Here is a 20811-nt window from a genome sequence, read left to right on the forward strand (position 1 = left end):
ACTTTTAATCTGCCAATGAAGTTTTTACTTTTTAACCTTCCCTTTCGAGAATATTTTATCTTATTGTTTAAATTAAGAATTCATAAAATAGTCGAGGTGTTTATGGATTATATTTGATTTTTACATAGAATGATAGCGTCTTTGAAAAATTTAACTTTCGGGAACTGTAACGCTCTCGATAATGAAAATAGCCGAATTTTCAGTTATAAATAAAGGAGATTTTTTTAGCAAACAAGATTTAATATCTGATAGAAAATTTAGGACATATGGAACGAATAATTTGTTTTAAGTATAAAACGGTAGAAAATATCTGTTTTGTAATGGCAAATTGAATATATGTTATAATGCGATAATTTTCAAGTTCCTAACCACAAATAGGAGCGCCCAGAAAAAGTAATAACCAACAAAATCACCTTAAAATTAGCACATTATGTAAGCATATATTTAATAATTACAGTAAAATTATTTTAATTTAAGTTTGCTAATAATAATTTAAAAAAAAACAATTAATGTCGTGTCATTTGAAAATCTAAAAACAATATATGATATTTTGCTTAATAAATAGCCTCTAAAGATTAATACTATTGCGCAGAAAAAAATATATTTAACAGATGTATAATGTTTGTAAATGTTATATAAAACTTCACACTATTGTAAAGAATAAAATGCGTTCTATGCCTACCAGAATTTGAAGAAAACCTGTTTTGAAAAACAAGCAAAAAATTATATCTTTTTATCATGGAAACTCCTGTTAAATTCATTGTTAAAGGATAACTTATAACCCTTCAACATTTCAAACCTCTACAAACTATGCATTTCTGTAATCATTGAAATGCATCCTGTTTTACTAGACAAAAATTGAAAAGTCAATTTTTTGAAAATTACAAATGTTTCCATTTCCCTTCCGCTTATAAGTATGAAAACGCAATAATTTGTTTGCCAGCGCGAATAACAACATTATGAATAAGTATGAATAAACATTACGAATTAAGAGATTGACGTTCTCTTAATACAAAGCGGATGTTTGGTAAAGTCATGTCGTAAGCTTATTTTGTCACGATTCTTGCAATCAAGAATCATTCAAAACGCATAACTCACGGAAACAACAACACTGAGCTGATGGCATCATGATCAAGCTGTTTTCTAACTACAACTATTCTTTTGTTGAGTTTACTTCCCAAACAAGTGTTTTCGCATTTCAGCAACATAAGTATTTAAAAACAGTGCAATGGGACATGTGAGAAACATGTAGAAAGCCCCAATCACTTTGTGTGTTTTCATTTAATTGACAAAAAAGCAATTTCTTATTTAAAAAATGAAACTCTCTGCTGGGTTCCAGGATTCTGAATAAAGGTTATACAAGTTTTATTATTACTAATAAAATTTTGTGATAGTTATAATTAATAGTTGTCCAAATATTCATTGAATTCAATGGCGAGAAGAATTCATTGCAAAACAGTCACTTCTCAAGAGCATTGTTCCGTTGTCACGTGTGCAGCGAAAAAAACAACAAACCTCAGTTTCCTTTCACCTGCGCTGTTACATCATATACTTTTCCGGGAGAAAAATATGCGCAAGATGTTGCTTAACAATGCACGCTGCTGCCAAAAATTTGATTCCTCGCTGTCTGAGAAATACCTCTAATTTTAGAAGGGATACTTTCTTTTCAAGGGCATTTGCGGTTAAGCTTAAACATCAGAAACAGAATGTTTTCGTTTTCTCAACTTGCTTGCGACCCTAATATGAGTATTTAAACATAATTAATCGGAAATAGGATAGATTTAACGCCTCTTATCAAGAATTCTTTGTTTTTAATTAAAAATGTAGTAGTAAAAAATTCTTGTATTTTAAGATTACAATGTCTATATATTTCGTAACAGTGCCAAATGTGAAAAAGAAGTAAAAAAAATATGAATTCTTTTGTATTCCGTTTTAATAACTTCATTTCAAAAACACTAAAATTCAATTTTATTACTAAATAATAAAATAGACAATATACGAAAGAAATGGAATTTCTTTCATATATTGTCTATTTCATTATTTAGTATTACACACACACACACACACACACACACACACACACACACACACACACACACACACACACACACACACACACACACACACACACACACACACATACACACACATATATATATATATATAAATTAAATCCCAATTAATTTCTTAAGTTTTATCTTAATTCAGGCTATATTAACTTTATTCTAAAATGTTCCTTTATTTCATGATCCAATTTCACCTTTTTTATTCAATTAATGCTACACGAGCTCTAAAATTGCTGAAATCGACAAGTTCCCACATTTCGAGTAAGGGGATAAAAATCTGTGGATTTAAGCAAATTGTTTTAAAATATATCTACAGTAGACTCCCGATTATCCGCGCCTGCCGCACAAAGTATTTTTTTTTTTTTTTTTTTTTTTTTGCTCCCAAGCAAAGAGAAAATGCTTCCAAAGCAAGAAGCAAACACAAATGACTGATTTCTTCAAAAAGGTGCAGTTTTACAGCTATGCTTTTGTAATTACATAATACATTACAGTATTCAAACAGTACATATGTATTCATTTTTCTGCGTATCCTTGACGACTCTCGTAAGTACAAAGCACTTTTCTGTTTTCATTAACAAAATGCATTTTAGCTTAGTATTGAGTGATATACTAAAATATTAATATAATTAATATTAATATTAATAAATATTTCCTGCTGTTTATTTTACGTTTTATTGTACATAAAACGATTTTTCAAAGTTGAAATGACTGTTTTCTCTTTTGCTATACCCGTTTTTAGCTTTTTTCGGATTATCCGCGATTTTTGTTATCCGCGGTGGCCGCGCCACCCAATTCCGCGGATAATCGGGAGTGTACTGTATTTTCCTAAATCGACACGTGTAAAGAAATCCCTATCAGAGTCATTTTTAATGGCGTCATTTCAGTGTCACAAGATGCACCGACCCATTCTATATATATCAATGAAGGGGAAAATAGCGCGACGTTATAGCGCAGTATAAGAAGATGAGAATTGCTATAACATTTCTCATGATATTTAGAGAATTAACTTCATCGTATCAAGTAAAAGCCTCAGTAAAATTAAAAACGTCTTTTAATTTTATTTAAATGAAAATTTACTATCTTAAGAAATGAGGAAAAAAGAATTTATTTTAGAAAGCAATTCAGCACTAAGTGAAAAGCCAATGCTAGATTTCCATTTAATAATGAAAGAATGCTTCTAAATCAGTATATCTAAAAAAAAAAAAAAAAAAAAAAAAAAAGTGGGAATAGTCTTCCCAAAACTTCTCCGCATATTCCCTAATAAAGATGAATTTTTCCCAGCCAATTTGAAGCCAAAATTTTGCTAAGAACCACAATTGCAGTCACAAAATCACCAAATTTGATATATTTAAAACACTGCATTTCTGAGTTAACGCGTTTCTAAAGTACCGACCGACAGATGTTCATCCCTTGACAGATTTGGCTCAAAATTTGATAGATGTCTGCAATACAGATATTAAATTTATGTACCCAGATTTATCCGTTTAGATCTCTTAATTCGAACAGCAGGACAAACAGACTTCCTCTAACGGATGTTGCTTAAAATTAGATAGAAATCTACAAGTTTGGTGTAAAGACCGTATACCAAATTTCATGCATCTATATCAAATCTTTTATTTGTCACAGATAGATAGACAGATATTTTCCAAAATTGTATTCATTACCTTATAAAATTATTACTTCCTCTATACTTCGTATACGAGAAAGTATTAATTTTATAATTTGGAAATATAATTTTGATTTTATTCATTTTTAATATATTTATTTTTTAATAATTTTTTTAATTTAAAAAAATTAATACTTTTTTTTGTTACGGATTCATTTCCTCGTCCGTAGGGGTTCTTTTAAGATTTGATGGTCGATGCAGAAATAAACAGATCTGTAGTAGAAAACAACAACGACGTTTATTAAACACAAAGACACAGATGACAAATATGTACAGCCGAGACGAACACACAGGACAACACACTACAACAAACAGTAGCCCACAAGTAGTAATCGACAACAGCACGCAAAGCGTCCAGACAGAATCCTGCAGGAGAAGGGATCCTCAGAGATTCTCTCTCTCCAAACGGCTGAAGTTCTCACTGTCTCCTCGCTTTAACTGTTTACAACTGCTGGCTCACTACTAAACGACTGCCTACTTTACACACGACACGACACTGCTTCCACAGTAGACAACTGGACTCGACACACAGCTCAGCAATAGCTTGAGCTCCTCACGACGGTGGCACTCCGCCGTTGCTTCACTATCCTCTCGAAGACTCGTTACTCGCCTACGACTCCGATTCCGATCTGGTTCACTTCAGCTTGAAACTGCCGTCCTTTTATAGTTCCCGGGAGGTGGGCGTAGAAGGTTATCGGATCAATAAGGGCGTATCTGAGTTTCTATAAGATGGAGCGGTAAAATTCTCGAAATTTCCATTAATTTCTATTTTCTTGCCAAAGTCACCAAACGGTCGCCAAGTGTTTCATCAAGCTCTAAGATCACTGACGCTGGACCCGATCAGCACCTACAGGACTGATCGTAAAATGGCCTTTCTTACAATGGCACTATTCATGCTGGGAAGCAAAATTAGAGGTTTGTAACAATATTCATTTTTTAATAAAGTGCTTTTCCAAGTCGTATTTTTCTTAAGAGAAGTTTAAATAGTCAGTATTGTCGAAATACAAGTAAAAGTGATTAAATGAAAGGAAAAGCGAAGTGGAGATAATATATTCTTATTTGAGAATTTCATCTTTCCAAAACAAAAAAAAAAAAAAAAAAAAATTCCTTCCAATGATTTACTTCACTTTGCCGGGAAATGATTTATATAGAATATTTAAAATTTGATTCTGTAAAAAATTTCAGTTTCATTAAATAGAAAATTTGTTAAGTATCTTGGGAAATTAATAGGCCAGTAAAACGTTCAAGATAAAAAAAAAAAAAAACAAGCAAATATTGTCAAAATATAATTGCCAGTTATTTAGTGCGTTATAAATTATACAAGGATTTAACAAAAACACAATAACAAAAAATAACTTAATGACCAGAATTTTTGTGATTTTCATCTAAAAATTGAATGCAATAAGAAATAAATAATAGAATTTAAATGATCGCAATTAAATGCGCAATGTTTCTAAAAATATAACTATATTAAAGTTGATGCTAAATTCATATTTAATCGAAATCAGTTTTTTCAGTAATACCACCATATTAGTTCATCTTTTTTTTTTTCTTTGTTACAGAATTAGAAAATATCAATATGTTTAAAAGAAAAAGTTCTTAGCCAAAATAACAGAATTTGGAAGTTGTGGAATTTAAATAACATCCTAAAATAGAAATCAAAGATTGCAAAAGAATGTGTAAAAGAATATTTTGGTAAACCGTTTATTTTATTATTTAAGATGAAAAGTAACACTCATCGTTTAAGTGGACAAAAATGAACTTGGAACATGAAATCAATAACGTCTATGCAAAATAGTTAAAAGCGAAGAGAAATAAAAGAATGACGATATTGTGAATATGAATTCTTCTGAAGAAAAACTGAAATGATTTTCAGTTAGCATGGACAAATGCATACATTTGTATGTTTTAAATCGACATTCAGTACACATTAATTCTCCCATGTTTCACCTTTTCTCCTATGGAAATTCAAAGTGAAATCAGGTATCATGGAATTCATTATTAAAATAAATACTCATCATATGTTTCATGGAATTCATGTTTATGGAAAGGAAAATTTTTTAAACCACCTGCATATAATCCTAATTTTATATATTATGCATACGCGAATTGATATAATCTGAACATTTCTTTTCCATTTTGCCGTTGAATTCTTAAGAAAGAAATCATTGCTTTAAACGAATGCACCATCATCAACAGATATATCAAATAACAACTCTATTTATCGTAATATTCTGAGTCAACATTTTTTTTCAATAGCAAGAAAATATACAAACATTGCATAAACATGGCTAAATGGATAGACAACTTAAAAGCATTGACGAAAATATTCTATCATTTGAATAATTTCGTTCCTCTTTATTTTAGATCATATGCCCTCGAAGTGCTTTTTCTCTGCAATTCCATTGTCTTTCACTTCATTATAAAATTAACACTTTCTTAAAGTATTTTATTATTTTATTAAAATAACACTTCTATTAATTGTAATATTCTGAGTCAATATTCTTTTCAATAGCAAGAAAATATTCATACATTGCATAAACATTGGCTAAATGGATGGACAACGTAAAAACACTGACGAAAATATTCTATCATTTGCATAATTTCGTTCTCTAATTTAAATCATATTTCCTCTAACTGGGTTTCCTGGGTTTCCTAATTCCACTATCTTACGATTTGTTTACTATTCTTCACTTTATTATAAAACAAGGCAGCATTTTTCATTTTTTACAACAATATTACTACATTTTTTTTTCAAAGCGTTTTCTGTATTACCATTAAAATTGCGTGTGATCTTAGCCAATTTTAACAATTTCTCCTGGTTGCAGCGAGTGTGTGATAGAAACTACTACGAGGGAATGACCGGATGATGGTTTTCTATTTGGACGTGGTCCAAAGTCACTGCGTTCGTCTCACGCCTCTCTTTCGTTTGAATGAAAAAAGAAATCTCCCTAGGTACAGTACTTTTTTGGACTCGGAGTGAGTGATTCGATGTCCATCAGGAGATGGACACGTGTTTCGTCTTACCGGAATCATGTCCATTCCGAGCTATTGTGCCGGTTCTCTTCATCTTCTCATCATTCTGAAAAGGAAATGTGGATTTAAAAGAGTAATTTATTCCAATTTGATTCTCACGAGTGGATTTTGAACGCGTTTGAAGAGCTCTAAAACATATTTCCTGGAAATGCGAAGTTAAAAATGGTTGAATGAAGGCCATGACTGTGTGGGTCGCTTTTTCAGTAACTTTGCAGAAATGGTGGATTGATTGTTCACTTTGGATTTCTTTTCGTCTACAAATTGAAAAGCATTTTTGTTCATCTAAAGAAATAAAAGGGCCATTATGTTTAATAAACTAACCAAAAGTTAATATCTTAATTTTACCTAGATATAGAAAACAAGATATATATATTAACAAAAACTTGAGCAAATATGTTTCTGTTCTACAATCTTTAACCCTATTTGATACAACTTCAATATGAAAGTTTAAGCTTGTATCAAATTTTGTTATAAATTCATCAATATGTAAATATATTTTTCATAAAAGTGCACTTGATTTTCTTCACTATATCTCGATTTGAATATAAGCAATGTGGAATATATTTTTATCCTTTTTGATATTTTATAAAACCAAACAGAAAGATGCCAAATTAAAAAAATATTTTTAATATAAGCATAGCCTTTAATATTCGAGGAAATATATAAATTTTTATTCTTAGTTTCTTCAGTTGTCCCTCTCTGTATTGCCACTTAGATTTCAGAATAATATTTGTTACATTTATTTATAGATAGTTACTTGATAGTTATTGATTAAAAATTTAAGTATAGAAATGATGGAAATTGGCAATAAATAAGATTATACCTATAAAAGCATATCAATCACAATGAGATATCATTGGAATTATTCTTAAGGTTAAGATGGCAAAAAAGTTTATACATTTTAACTTTCGAAGCTGCTACCAAAATATCTCAAAAATACGAAATCAAAAAATGAAAGTATCAAATTGTCAGAGAAAAGGCTATTATCGGTGCTAATTAGTTTACTTTTGTCAATGTACGCTGTAAAAATTTATCTGAAGATATCACTTTTTATCTCTTATTGTGAATGACATTACAATAAATGATACTATCCATCTGGCGAATGCTTTGTTTTATAGATACATTTTACATTGAGGACGGATTAGAAATTCAACAAATATCATGAAACTGAAACCAAGTCACTATATGAAGAAATTAATACGATTTTTCTCTGTAAAAATATTATAATTTTTATCAAAAAATTAATACGGTAGAATCTGTTTTATCCGACTTCTCTTCATTGTATTAAGAAAATGAAAGAAGTAGAAAAATTAAATCTAATAAAAATATTTAATTAAATATTTTCAAATCAAATGAAATGCTAGATTACTTTGTGTTTTCAAAAGCAGAAACTTTTCTGCGGCGCTTTTGCATATGCGTCAGTCAAAATTTATTTCATTAAAAGAGAATTAAAATGAAAGGTAGAGGAGATATTTGCTTTTCTTACTAACAATCTAAAGAACATTTGGATTTATTTCTTAGATCTTATGGATTTATTGTAAATTTAGATATTTAAAAATATTACATTTACATTTGAATTTTTTAAGAAATGTTCATCTAGCTTACTGCTACCTCCACCCCACCCCCCTATGAGATGTAAAATCTCCAAAAAGATTTGTTTTATGACAAGAACAGCATGCACTCTTTTTAAATTCACGCAATCGATTTCTGGTAGAATGAAAAATCTTAAAACCAAACTCAATCCCTCCTCCAAGAAAAAAGAAATCTCTTGAAAAGTTAAAGTTATCATTTTATTGATGAAATTTATTAATGATAAGATCAATTTTCTTAGATGACTAAAAAAGATTTTCCTTGCATTTGGGCAGCTTTTAACAATCAGTATTAGTATCCATAAATAACATGCACATTCAGTTATTGTATTTTTAAATTTATTTGCAAAAGTTAATCATTCGTAGATGTTATAATTCATCACAAATATTATGTGAAATTTTCAGATACTCTATGGACCTAAACAGTTGTATGAATTGACACAGAAAATAATATAAGAGTCAAAGATGACACGTGACTTCAATATGAAAAATAGTACAAATATTATTTGAACTCGACATTCGTCACGAAGAATTATCTTATTTGTTCATTTATATGAATATATTCTATTCTGTTCTTACCTGTTTGATGTTTAGTTTCGTGTTTTTATTGATGTATAGTGCTCATTAAACTGAATGAAACGGCACTATTTTTTCGAACACCAGAATAAGAAAGCAAATAGATGAAAAATGTGATGAATATATTTCTTATAACAAAATACTGAGGTGTAGTTTTTTCGAACTAAAAATATGATAAAAATATTTCAGCTTTTTTAAAAAACAATAATATGTTAATCTTGAGAAAAGCGTCTGTTTACTTCTTCGAGGCGAGCACCATTAACACATTAACAACAACATGCGGATGAGTTTCAACAAATTTCAACCACATGTTGTGTTCTCGAATTGCCAGAATATTATCCACAATGAAATCCACAGAGGCGTTTTGCAAATTCTCGTCACTGTGCTTTACTGCCAAAGACAGAAACTCAAGCAAATTGTCCAAGTTCAAATTCCCCATCAAGATATCTGAGCACATACTTTTTAGAAGATGCAGCTTGTACTTGTCGGCCGCTTTGAAGAGTTCAACAGCAACCTCAACGGACAACTCTTCTGTGTGACCGGTGTATATGAAGAAAAGCATTTGAACCATCGCTGTTTTCGAGATCCCGTCTATAACAATCTTCTCTAAATCCCTCTGCGATTCGAGCATTTGGTGAAAAACTTCTGATCTGGCGCTTAAGATGCCTTTGTGAACTTTGAATTCGCCATCGGCAACTACAGTCAAATCGGAGAACAGACCTTTCTGGAACAGAAGAGACATGCTTTCGCACAGATCAACCATTCGAAGTTCCGAAGTTTTTATTTGAACTTCATCATGCGACCCACTTGAGTTAGAGGAAGAGAACAGTTGGGTACATACAAGCACAGCAGCAGAAAAGCATAGGATATAAATGTGCAAATTTGACATATTTCTGTCTATTCCCAGAAATTGAAAGAATATAAAGAGAAGATAAAAATTTATCCACCGATTCTGTCTTCATAATATTCAGAGATGAAATGAATTTCAGATAATAACTCCCCTATCAGGTGACTTTCGATATTGCATTTTTCACTCATTGTTTTAATCCTGATAAATGAAGCCCAATGATACATTATCAGTTTTCCGAAGAGATTCTGAACGCATGAATAAAATCGTCCTTTCTTCAAGAAGTTGATAAAAGAATTTCGTTCTGACTTACTTCGCGCACGTTTGCGATTATAACAAAGTTTTTTTTTTTATTTCCATGATGAAATTCAAAGTAATTTCACTGATCCATCAAATAATTCTATCACGGGCTTTTTCCAATCTTAAAATAGAATTTAAAAAAAAACAAAAAAAAAAAAAAAAAAACGTTTTTTTTTAATACTAACTTTAAAGTAGAATCTTTATTTTCGTTTTTTTTTCATATTATTTATACTTTTTAATTTACATATACTGTAATTTGTAGCAGACTAATTCCTTTAAATTCATTTTTTTCAATCTCATAAGTATTGTAATCTTTATTTATAAAATAAAATGAAACTGCAGTTTTAAATAAATATTAAAATTAAAACTTTAACAGTAATAAAAATCAATATTCCGGACTTACGAGCTGGTTGCCAAAGGCGGATAATAATATCAAAATAGCTTTTATAATTGTTCTGAAAAGTAAAATATTGTTTTTTTAATCTAAATTTCTGAGGACCAATATAAAAACATAAACACTTACAATGCCTATAGACATACTTTTAAATAAATTGGAATTTTATTTTTATTTGTAATTTCTGTTAATTTTCAAAAATTGTCAACGTATATTTTTATGATATTTATTGTTGATAATATTACAGATTTTTTAATCAAAAAATATATATATTCTAATTTTAATAATATAATTTTTAACAAAAGGGTTTTACACATAATTTTATAGTTAATTTTTCTTTTTAATCTTAAATTTATAAATCAATTCTATAAATATTATGGAATATTATTTTCAATTTTTTTCTCAGTTCCGGCTATGTATCACCACTTCTATAAAATCAAAATTTAAATAATTTTAAGCTGATTATTAAAGCCAAAACATGCTAAAGTAGCGATTTTTAATAAAAAAATAAATACAAATAAGAATTGTAAAAAAATTTAGAATTTTAGCACACCAGGAAGCGAGTGAAAAACCAATTATAAAATTTCATCTTCACAAACATGAAATAAATCGAGTTAAGTAAAATCTCACAAGAATAATACTTTATAAAATTTTCGGAATTTCTAAGAAGCATTTAATAATTTTTAATTCATCGCAAAAGCTTAAATTATGAATTAATAATTAAAAGAAATATTCTTAGAATAAATGTGTTTGGTGTAATCTTGAAAAAATAGGAATAAAAAATATATTTTCTTTAAAAATTGATTTTTATAATTCGAGTGGATAGAACATTTAAATGTTGTTTCAAGATAAAATTTTGAAATTAATAAATCTCTGATTTGTTATTGTTTAAAAGTAATATCTTCCTTCAGCTTAGTGGAAACAAAAATAAATAAAGTTTTAAGACACTAAAATTTAAAAAAAGAATTAGCTATAAGAGAGTAAGGTGCTGATAAGAATACTGTAAGTAAATTGGCAAAATTCAAATCGCATCTATAATATGTTTAATTTTGAACCATTGTTATAATAAGAATTTTTATTTTCATTTTTACCGAGTTTCATTTCGGTATTCTAAAAAAAATTTCACGCTTTTTTTATTTTGTTTTGACATCATATTTTTGAAAATAAATAAATACTTCTTAATACACTAATATTAGTATTTATTAAAGGCTTTTTCTTTTAAAAATTTTCACATTTTTGCCTGAAATATATTCATTATTATAAATACTAAAGAATCTCAAATTTATTTTCCCCTGAAATTTAATATCCCATGGCGCTATTCACTTGCATTAAATTTTAATTAAAATTAATCAATTAATTTCTAATTAAAATATGAAAATAGTTTTCTATGTAGTGCTATTCTTCATAACTTCACAGAATAGTAAATTTCAGAGATATATTAAATAAAAAGTTGAATGAAAAATTTGTTAAAAAAGTCTATCTTTGCAAGCATGTAACAAAAGAAGTTAAATAAAAATAATTTAAAAGTAAAAAAATATAGGTAATAATTTGTTAAATTTTTAACATGCGTCAGTGTTTCCAATCATGTAACTTTTTTTAGTACATTATAGAATTAGAGAGCGAATGTTAAAAACTGCATGCTTCATTTGTATTTCAAAAAACTCGTTTATGACTTATATAGTAACTTTTATAATGGCCAAAAAAAGTTGGTCTCGAGAATTTGAGGAATTTGCACATTTTAGGCCTTTCAAAATTAAAAAATCAATCTTGAAATTATGTCTGTTTTCTGTGACTGCTTACTTAAAAATGAACAGAGGCAGACGGATGAAATTTGGAATATGATTTTTGCATCAAATTTGTAGATTTCTTGTTCTAGAATGTTCAAATTTTATACAAAATTCATCGAAAAAAGTCCGCATATCTGTATGCATGCAAACATGATGTATGCAAAAAATGTGAATTACTAGATGAATGAAATTTAGTATTCAATGCTATGTCTTTGGTTAAATCTGTATCAAATTTTGTACGAAATCCATCTATGGGTTGATCTTCTGTTGTTTACACAACTATCATATTTAATCGAAAATTGCACGAAGAAATTTTTTCATAAATGCTTTTTTTTTTTTTTTTTTTAAAATAAAAGTACCAGAGAATATAACAGAATTTTCCAATTCAGTTCGTTCATTGCTTTATTGTTTGAACTTATGTTGTTAATATATATATGTATATGTATACTTCTATTCAGGTAAGATTCTATGTAAATGTATTTATGCTGCTAAATGCGTTTACACAGAACTCTACATGAATTCATTCATCCAAAAAAAAAAAAAAAAAAAAAAAACGAATTTACTAAAAGTTTATCTAATTTCAATTCAATTTTTTCTTATTATATATATATATTCCGAAACATTTCAGAGTTAAAAAGAGACGTAAAAAGATTTACCTTTTTAGATAAATCAATTCCACATTGAACAGAAGAAAATAACAATGTTTTACACAAAATATAACAGAAATAACATACACATAACATAACATAATAATAAATTAACCGAAAGTAATTTGAAAATGATTTCTTTTAAAGTTTAATGCTTGATAAAAATACATTAAAATTTAAAACTATACAAAGTTATAAGGTATTAATTAACATTTTTAAGCTATAAACATTTATTGAAAATTAAATGTTAGAACAAAACTCTATTTGTCAAAGCTTAATCAACAATTATAACATGCTTTTATTAAATATGGTAATTGTACAAGTTATATAGTTATCACAATTTCAACAATTATTTTAATCATTAGCTCTTAATAACAGGAGAACTTAATTTCTAATGCTCAGTGCTCTATAAAAACATATTCAGATGAGCTTTGGCTTTATATCAGTATTACAATTATGATACTTACTTTGATCAAAAATACTTATTGATACTTCTTATTTAGAAACAAGACAACTTTATTTGCTAAAACTGGATGGGTTTTCAAGAAGTCCATCCAGTCATTGCGTTTCTCTATGTATAAAACGTTTTTTACCATGAATTCCAAAATTTTTTCTTCCAAAATCACATCACCGTTTTTGTTGGCCAAAATAAATAGTTCGATTGTATTATCCAAATTCAAACTGTTTTCTAAAATGTTATGAAGTATCTTTATGAGGAACGGTACTTTGAAGATATAGGTTGACACGTACAATTCCGCAAGAGCTTTGAAAGCATACATTTCTATTTCACCAGAGTATATGAAACGGAGCATGGCTTTCACCGCCTTGCTAGGAATCTCTTCTACTATGATTTCGTTCATATTAACATCCGGTCCTGATAGGAGCATCCTACTGAAAAATTCGGATCTTGCTGCTAATATCGCTCTGTGAGCCCTGATTTTTTCTCCGCCAACATGAATCGTAAAATCAGAGAAGGCTCCGCTGTTGAGAAGATTAAACATGGAATCGGCCAGGTCGTTGTATCTCCTGTCACAACTGTTTCGAATGAGCAGGGTTGTATAGAATTTTTCAGGTATAGAAGTAAATGTACAAATGCCGGCAATGACAGAGATTACTAATATTAATATCTTCATCTTGATTCTACCATTAAAGATTGCACAACACATAAATTGCATGAACAATCAAGGATCAACTAAATGAATAAAACCGTTATTAGACATCGCAAATCTATGCTTTTCGAAAGACAAATCTTTCGTTTAATGTGATCAATAAAGATGAATACAATTAAAAATGGATTCCTGATTATTTATTGATATTGTTATCATTTTGCAATTTCTTATCATACGAAGAGATAAAAGTAAAAATCAACTCCATTTCTGCTATATCAGTTTTCTTTCGTTTTTACAGAGTATTATTATTCAACGGATATGTTTATTGCAGAATAGAAACTAATCAGTGAGCAAAGGTTGAAGCATATCTTTGTGTTTCACTTCCTTTAAGCATTGCATTTAAAATACCAAAGGAAAGAAAGAGGTTTAGAAATTGTATTATAGCAATCTGCTAAATGAAATAAGAAAATTTTAATTTTGGATGGAATTAATAAGACAACATTGTCCAAGAGTAACCAAGAAAGTATGGATTTTTTAATGCTTGATGTTAAAATAAATGTCTTGTAACCTTCTATAAATAACCATTCTATTCGTTCAAAACTAATTATTATATCCTCTTATTATATTCCTTTACTTCTCATTTATTCAAGATAGAACAACTCTTTGAAACTTAATTTTTTTAGCAAAATTTCTTTGGAATTTTATAATATCATTGAATCACTGTGATAGAAACATTTAGCTGCAAATCGGTATCAAAACATTTTCCAAATAAATCGATAATTTAAAATTTCTAATTTTTTTTTCTTTTTTTGCAAATACAATTAGTAAAAACGTCTCTTAAAAGTTTTGTTCACGCTTTCAGGATGTTATTTGAAAAGAGTTTTTCACACAAAACAAAAACTTATTATATTTAAATTAAAAAAGACAAATTATTTTAAATAAAAAATATTATTTCATGCACCCTATGTGATTGAAATTTATGTAACAAAAATAAAACTCCATTTTTGGCATTTTATAATAACATAGAAAAGCTTATTAAAAACGAAATGTTGAACACATTACATCAGTTCTATGCTCATTCTTTTTTCCGATTCCATTTTTTTCTATCACTTTGATTTTCATTTAAGTTTCTAACTGTTTTTTCGTAATAATTTCCTCTTATTCTAACTGACTAAAATCATATCATTCATGCGTATTTCATAATAACTTTTTTAAATGAAAGAACAAGTATTTGTCACTTATGTAAAAACTAAGCGTTTTTTTTTTTTTTTTTTCATATTTACAGTCTTAAAATTCAACAACAAATACTTTTTTCTTAGCAAAATTTTGCTAATTTCCATTTCCAGTAGAGGAGTGTACATTCAAATTTAATTCATAATTATGTTGGAGATTGGTGAAAAATGCACTGTGAATATCTTTTGCTCTTGAAAGGTGCTGTCGTACAAAGAGAATGACATTTGAAAAATGGCTATCCGAAGTATTTGTTTCATATTCCTTTGTACTGTTATCTAAAATTTGATATCATATCATCTTAAAGGTTTGATTGAATGACACTTAGGAAAATTCAGATGTTTATACACATCGCACAAACTTAAACCATTCCTCGTCTTTTAGCGAACTCTTCAATAACACTGTTAGCTAATTGTGGATCCTTCTGCAATAATTCCTTCCATTCTTTTTGTTTTTGTATCTGCACTTTATTACTTGTAATGTAATGAAGACACGAGTCCTTCAGTTCCATTGAATCGTGCCTTTCTGCTAGGGGCAAAACCCGGAGTATATTATCTTGATTTAAACTATTGACTAATATCTTTGAACATACCTGTTTTAAAAGTTCCAGTTTATACTTATCGGCAGCATAGAAAAGTTCACAAGCTACCTCAAAGGAAACGTTGCCTATTTCGCCAGCATAAATGAATCGAATCATTTCTTTTAATGCGTCTTTAGATAAGTCATCGAATGCAAGTCTGCAAGAATCCTCCAATCTGGACTTTAGTTCGATTAACTGGCGGAAAACTTCGGATCTTGCACTCAAGATGGCTTAATGCACTTTGATTTCTTCATCATCCGCAACGATGGTTATGTCAGAGAAAGTTTCGGCAACTAAAAGACTTTTCAAGGATCTGCAGACATCAGTTGATCTTTTCACTTTATCGGTGTCATAATCTTCAAGAGATTCGTGGACATTCTTATTTGCGGTATAAAATGCCACGGTAATATCCATTCTAAATGTTCCGTCGCACTGAATAATTTCGTCTCCCTCAATGTCACTGCGCTTGCAAAATGTTGACCACCCTAGAGCAGTTTCCAAAGTCAGAGCATCATAGGTCCATTTTTCAACGATTAATTTAGATTCTGAATTGTAAATTTTACAGCAAAACGAAACATTTCGTTCAGTGTCTGACAACTTCTTAACCCAAAGTGAAAAATATTCTTTTACTCTTGCACTGAAGCCATCGGGATACAAAAGAACTTGCCATTTCTCCGGTTCGCCATTAACTTCCAATTCTATCTTGTTGCTCTTTATACATTTGCCTGCTCCTTGTTTCCAAGAGCGAATATTTTCAAATTTCCAGGAGAAGCTGTTGGCATTGATGTAATAAATACTTGAATCGAGATCAGCTGTTTCGATTGCGCCTATACTATTTCCCATAATTACTCGACAATTGTCAGAAATCAGTTCCAAAAAAAGTTTCCTGCATTAACTCGACAATGCACCCATTTCAAGCATGATATTCTAAAAGCTCGAAACATGATGTGATATTTTTCGAATTATCTTTTACTGATTATTTGTCACTATAAGTACAATGGAGGTAGATAACTCATTATCTTTGAATGAGAACAATACTATTTCTATTCTTGTGTAAACTTCACGTAATTTTCAAAAGATTTAAAAATATAAGAGCACGACTTTCATAAGACTGAATAAAAGCATTATTTATATTAAATATTTCAACTTTTTAAATTTATTATATAAAAAAAGTGGTAATTCGAGCATTTTAACTTTAAAAATGCTTTAACTTATATAATACGACATAAAGAAGGGATGCATTTCTATAGAGACTGCCATTTTTAATAATTTTTAAATAATTTAATAATTAATTATTGGAAAGTGAGGATTAAATTTTTATAATTAATTTTTAATAAAGAAGTTCGATTCATCAATGTTTAATTTTTAAATAAAATTTAATTCAAAGTTTGTTTTTATTTCCACATTTTTTTCTTGCATGTCTTACTTTTGTTTGTAAAAGCATAGAGAACTGCAGCCGATTATTAATAATAAAAAATACTAATTAAAATATTTAACAAATACACATGTAGAAAAATTATTTTCACAATTATTCCCAAAAACTTATATCGCACAATATTTTTTGCGTGAATTTTGAATTTATTATTAATTTGCCTTTATTTGTTTATTTATTCTCAGATCCAGGTTTCGCGAAAAACATCTCTCCGCGATAAATGTCCATAATACCGTTTCTGTCATTTCTATTACTTTTGACCACTGTTTCTTCTTAAACAACGAGTATGGATTAAGAAAAATGCATCACGGAAAATCTTTTAAAACGCTTTACAGGCAGGCTGTTCGTCAAGTTTGACCGATATTTATTTCTTGTATAACAAGAATTCAATATCAAAAGGGTTTTCAAAATTTTTATTAAATTTTTAATTAAAAATTAATATAAATTTATTGTCTTATTTTACCACTGCGGAGATAATAATTCTACGAAAACCCTTTTTCTTATCTCTGTTTAAAATTTAAATAATTAAATAAATAATTTTTTAATGAATGTTAATTCTATCTTCATACAGTTTTCCTCCAAATTAAAAAGGTTTAAAGGCATCTTTAAGAAAATTTTTCAATAATACTTTTATTATTTTACTAACAGAATTTAAACTTAAATATGTAGCGGTGATGTCAATATTTTAATATGCACCTTGTTACTGCTATGTAGTTAAAAGTATTTTACAGTGTTAAATAAAATGAAACAAATCCAGGACAAAATATTTTTATGCTATGATATTTCAAGCTAAAGAAGGAAAAGAGCGTTAGATTATTGAAGGATTTAAACATTATGCACACATTTAAATAAATGACTGATTAAATTCAGTCATTGAAAAAAAATAAAGGTTCTGCGGTTTCGATGTTCTTATGCACGTCTATTTTAAACTGACAATAATATTCTTAATTTAGATTTTCTGAAAAAATGAATTAATAAAGTGAAAGAAATAAAAATGGGAGGCAGTAATAGAATTTGAAACCAACTTCTGTTTTATAAATTTCAGGATCAATAGTGTAACCTGTTTCCACAGGTATGTAATTTACTTTTTAAAATGAAGCTGTTTCAATTTATTGGTCGACAGATCCCTTATAGATATTGTAGCGTAGATAAACCGTGCTAACTAAAGTCAAGGATAACACTCGCTCATTTCAACTCGAGACTTTATTCAAGGAGCTAAAACTTACATCTGTTTTTATAAACAAGGCGAAATAACTGGAATCTTCTAGATTTAGAAAGATACAGAAATTATAAGAACATTCTAGAATAAATGAGAAATAACAAAAAGTAAATCAACAGCAAAACAATTTTTAGGTAACGTGGCTACAGTCAGATACGAACGGTCGCTTTCAGTTCATAGTATACTACTACTGAGCCATTCAGTCCGCGCAAAGCTGTAACACATTTCGTTATAATATCGCTTACAGATACTAAATAGAATTTATGAGTGATTTTAAATAGAAGTAATGGATAGTTAAATAGAAGTAATTATTTACAGGCAATACAAATGACGTTATTTACAAGTACTGCGCTTACGAATATAAGCTATTTAAAGACACAGTATCTATGGAATAAATGATAGTTATAAGTACACTACTTCTATAAATTAAAACCTTATTTGAAAGGTTTGTTAAATTTAGTATTTTTTGCATGAATTTTTAAATGCTTCTTCTTGTAGTTGGTATATCCTTCACTGGGAGAGTCATTGCGTCTTGCCATTTGTTACAATCCAAGTGTGGGAAATCAGTTGTGTGCCCCGTCGTTTCAAATAGACCCATCATGTGCTCAAGGCAGAAGAACGTCAAACCATCCAGATGTTAAATTTTTTTCCTCATGAAGAGACTTTTAAAATCTTCAGGAAACGATCAATCACCGGCAGTCGTTGTCATTAAATGTCAAACTCAGGTGTACTTCAGCCAGTGTTAGCTGTGGTCGGTCACACAGATGGATCTTTAATAGATACTCCTTCGATTGAGTGGAGACCATTGAGAAAGTGTTGCTGAGCATCTATTGGGTAATAGGAAACTCAAGTTCACAAATGGGAAAATTGGAGGCTGATATCTGATGGAAATAAAATACGGTATTTTTTTTTTTTTCGGAGAGGAGAGAAAAAGGCTTTGAATTAGAATTCGGAGGACGGAAAAACTGTTACTGATTTTTGAGAAGCTCCGTGTGATTCGGGCTTCTGTGTTAGAATCCACCAGATAAAGATCAGTGGATTTCTAGAGCGGCCCTACAGTAGCCGTTTAGCATTCTTTTTTTTTTTTTTTTTTTTTTTTTGTGTGTGTGTGTGTGTGTGTGTGTGTGTGTGTGTGTGTGTGTGTGTGTGTGTGTGTGTGTGTGTGTGTGTGTGTGTGTGTGTGTGTGTGTGTGTGTGTGTGTGTGTGTGTGTGTGTGTGTGTGTGTGTGTGTGTGTGTGTGTGACTTATTCTCCGATTTGATAGTGGGACTATTTCGTGATTCAACTTTCAACTGTTATGGAATTTTTGTAAATAACTGTAACCTAGATGATAACAAGTGTTTGTTTTTTTTGTAAATATATAAGGCTGTAAATAAAAGAATTATTTTGCTACGCTACTCTCTTATTTACTCTCTTAGCTACTCTCTGATCAAGATATTACAATATCAATATTTGTAACGAAAGATTTTCAGTTGCTCTTCTAGAAGAAGAATTAAACAGAACAAAATATAAAGTAGCTCAACCAATGTTTTATTTGAAAGTACAGTACCTGTATTATCCAAAAAAATATCTACACCATTATTTTTAACAATGGATTAAAAAATAAATAATTTTATATTTATAAAAACAATAAATCGGTTTCGCTCTGATTACAAAAATGAAAGATATCGCTGAGAATTCCATTTAAAAATATGACTTAAACTACAGAAAAAAAATTCAAAATATCATTTTTTATTCTTAGGTTGAAATGAAAGCTTTATTCCCTAATGCTGTACATTCTATAACTAATCTTACTTCATTTGTGTAATTCACTCTCTTCATGAATCAAGAAAGATTCTAAGAACCCGTAGTAATACCCGATGTCCATCTTCCCAAGTAGCGATGACCGTGCAGTATGATGATGTCCATTTTCCCAAGTAAGGATTGCAATACCACTAGGTTTACAGAAGAGCGTCATTTTGACACATTTCAAATATTATAAGGAAAATTATAAATAAAGTTGGCATTTTTATTTTATCTCTTGCACTGACTTTTATCCGTTGAACGAGGTAAATATATATTGATGTCTATTTTCTTCAAACATGTTGAAATATTTTAATTCTCTATGTATTATACCTATCTTTACGAATGTGTGTCAATTTGATGCGATCGCAAAGCTAATGAAAAAAACAAAAACAATAACAAATATACCCCGGAAACAACAGCATATTTCAATGATACAAAGGTTGAATTCGACACAGTATATGCCATATGGCGTGCAAATATACCATCAAGGCAGCATCTTTTCGTGGGCCTCTGTAGACATAACTGCTTTCAACATTTGAGATTTATTG

General features: G+C 29.2%; 2 protein-coding genes across 2 annotated transcripts; both read right to left on the minus strand.

The window, feature by feature from the left end:
* Positions 1–9168: 9168 nt before the first annotated feature.
* On the minus strand, positions 9169–9822 carry LOC129980758 (speckle-type POZ protein-like). The gene has a single exon (XM_056091143.1). The coding sequence runs from the start codon at positions 9820–9822 to the stop codon at positions 9169–9171; it is 654 nt and encodes a 217-aa protein (XP_055947118.1).
* A 3568-nt stretch (positions 9823–13390) lies between these two features.
* On the minus strand, positions 13391–14041 carry LOC129980759 (TD and POZ domain-containing protein 4-like). The gene has a single exon (XM_056091144.1). The coding sequence runs from the start codon at positions 14039–14041 to the stop codon at positions 13391–13393; it is 651 nt and encodes a 216-aa protein (XP_055947119.1).
* Positions 14042–20811: the final 6770 nt, after the last annotated feature.

This window comes from Argiope bruennichi, chromosome 8, assembly GCF_947563725.1.
Source record: "Argiope bruennichi chromosome 8, qqArgBrue1.1, whole genome shotgun sequence".
NCBI classification, from domain to species: Eukaryota; Metazoa; Arthropoda; class Arachnida; order Araneae; family Araneidae; genus Argiope; species Argiope bruennichi.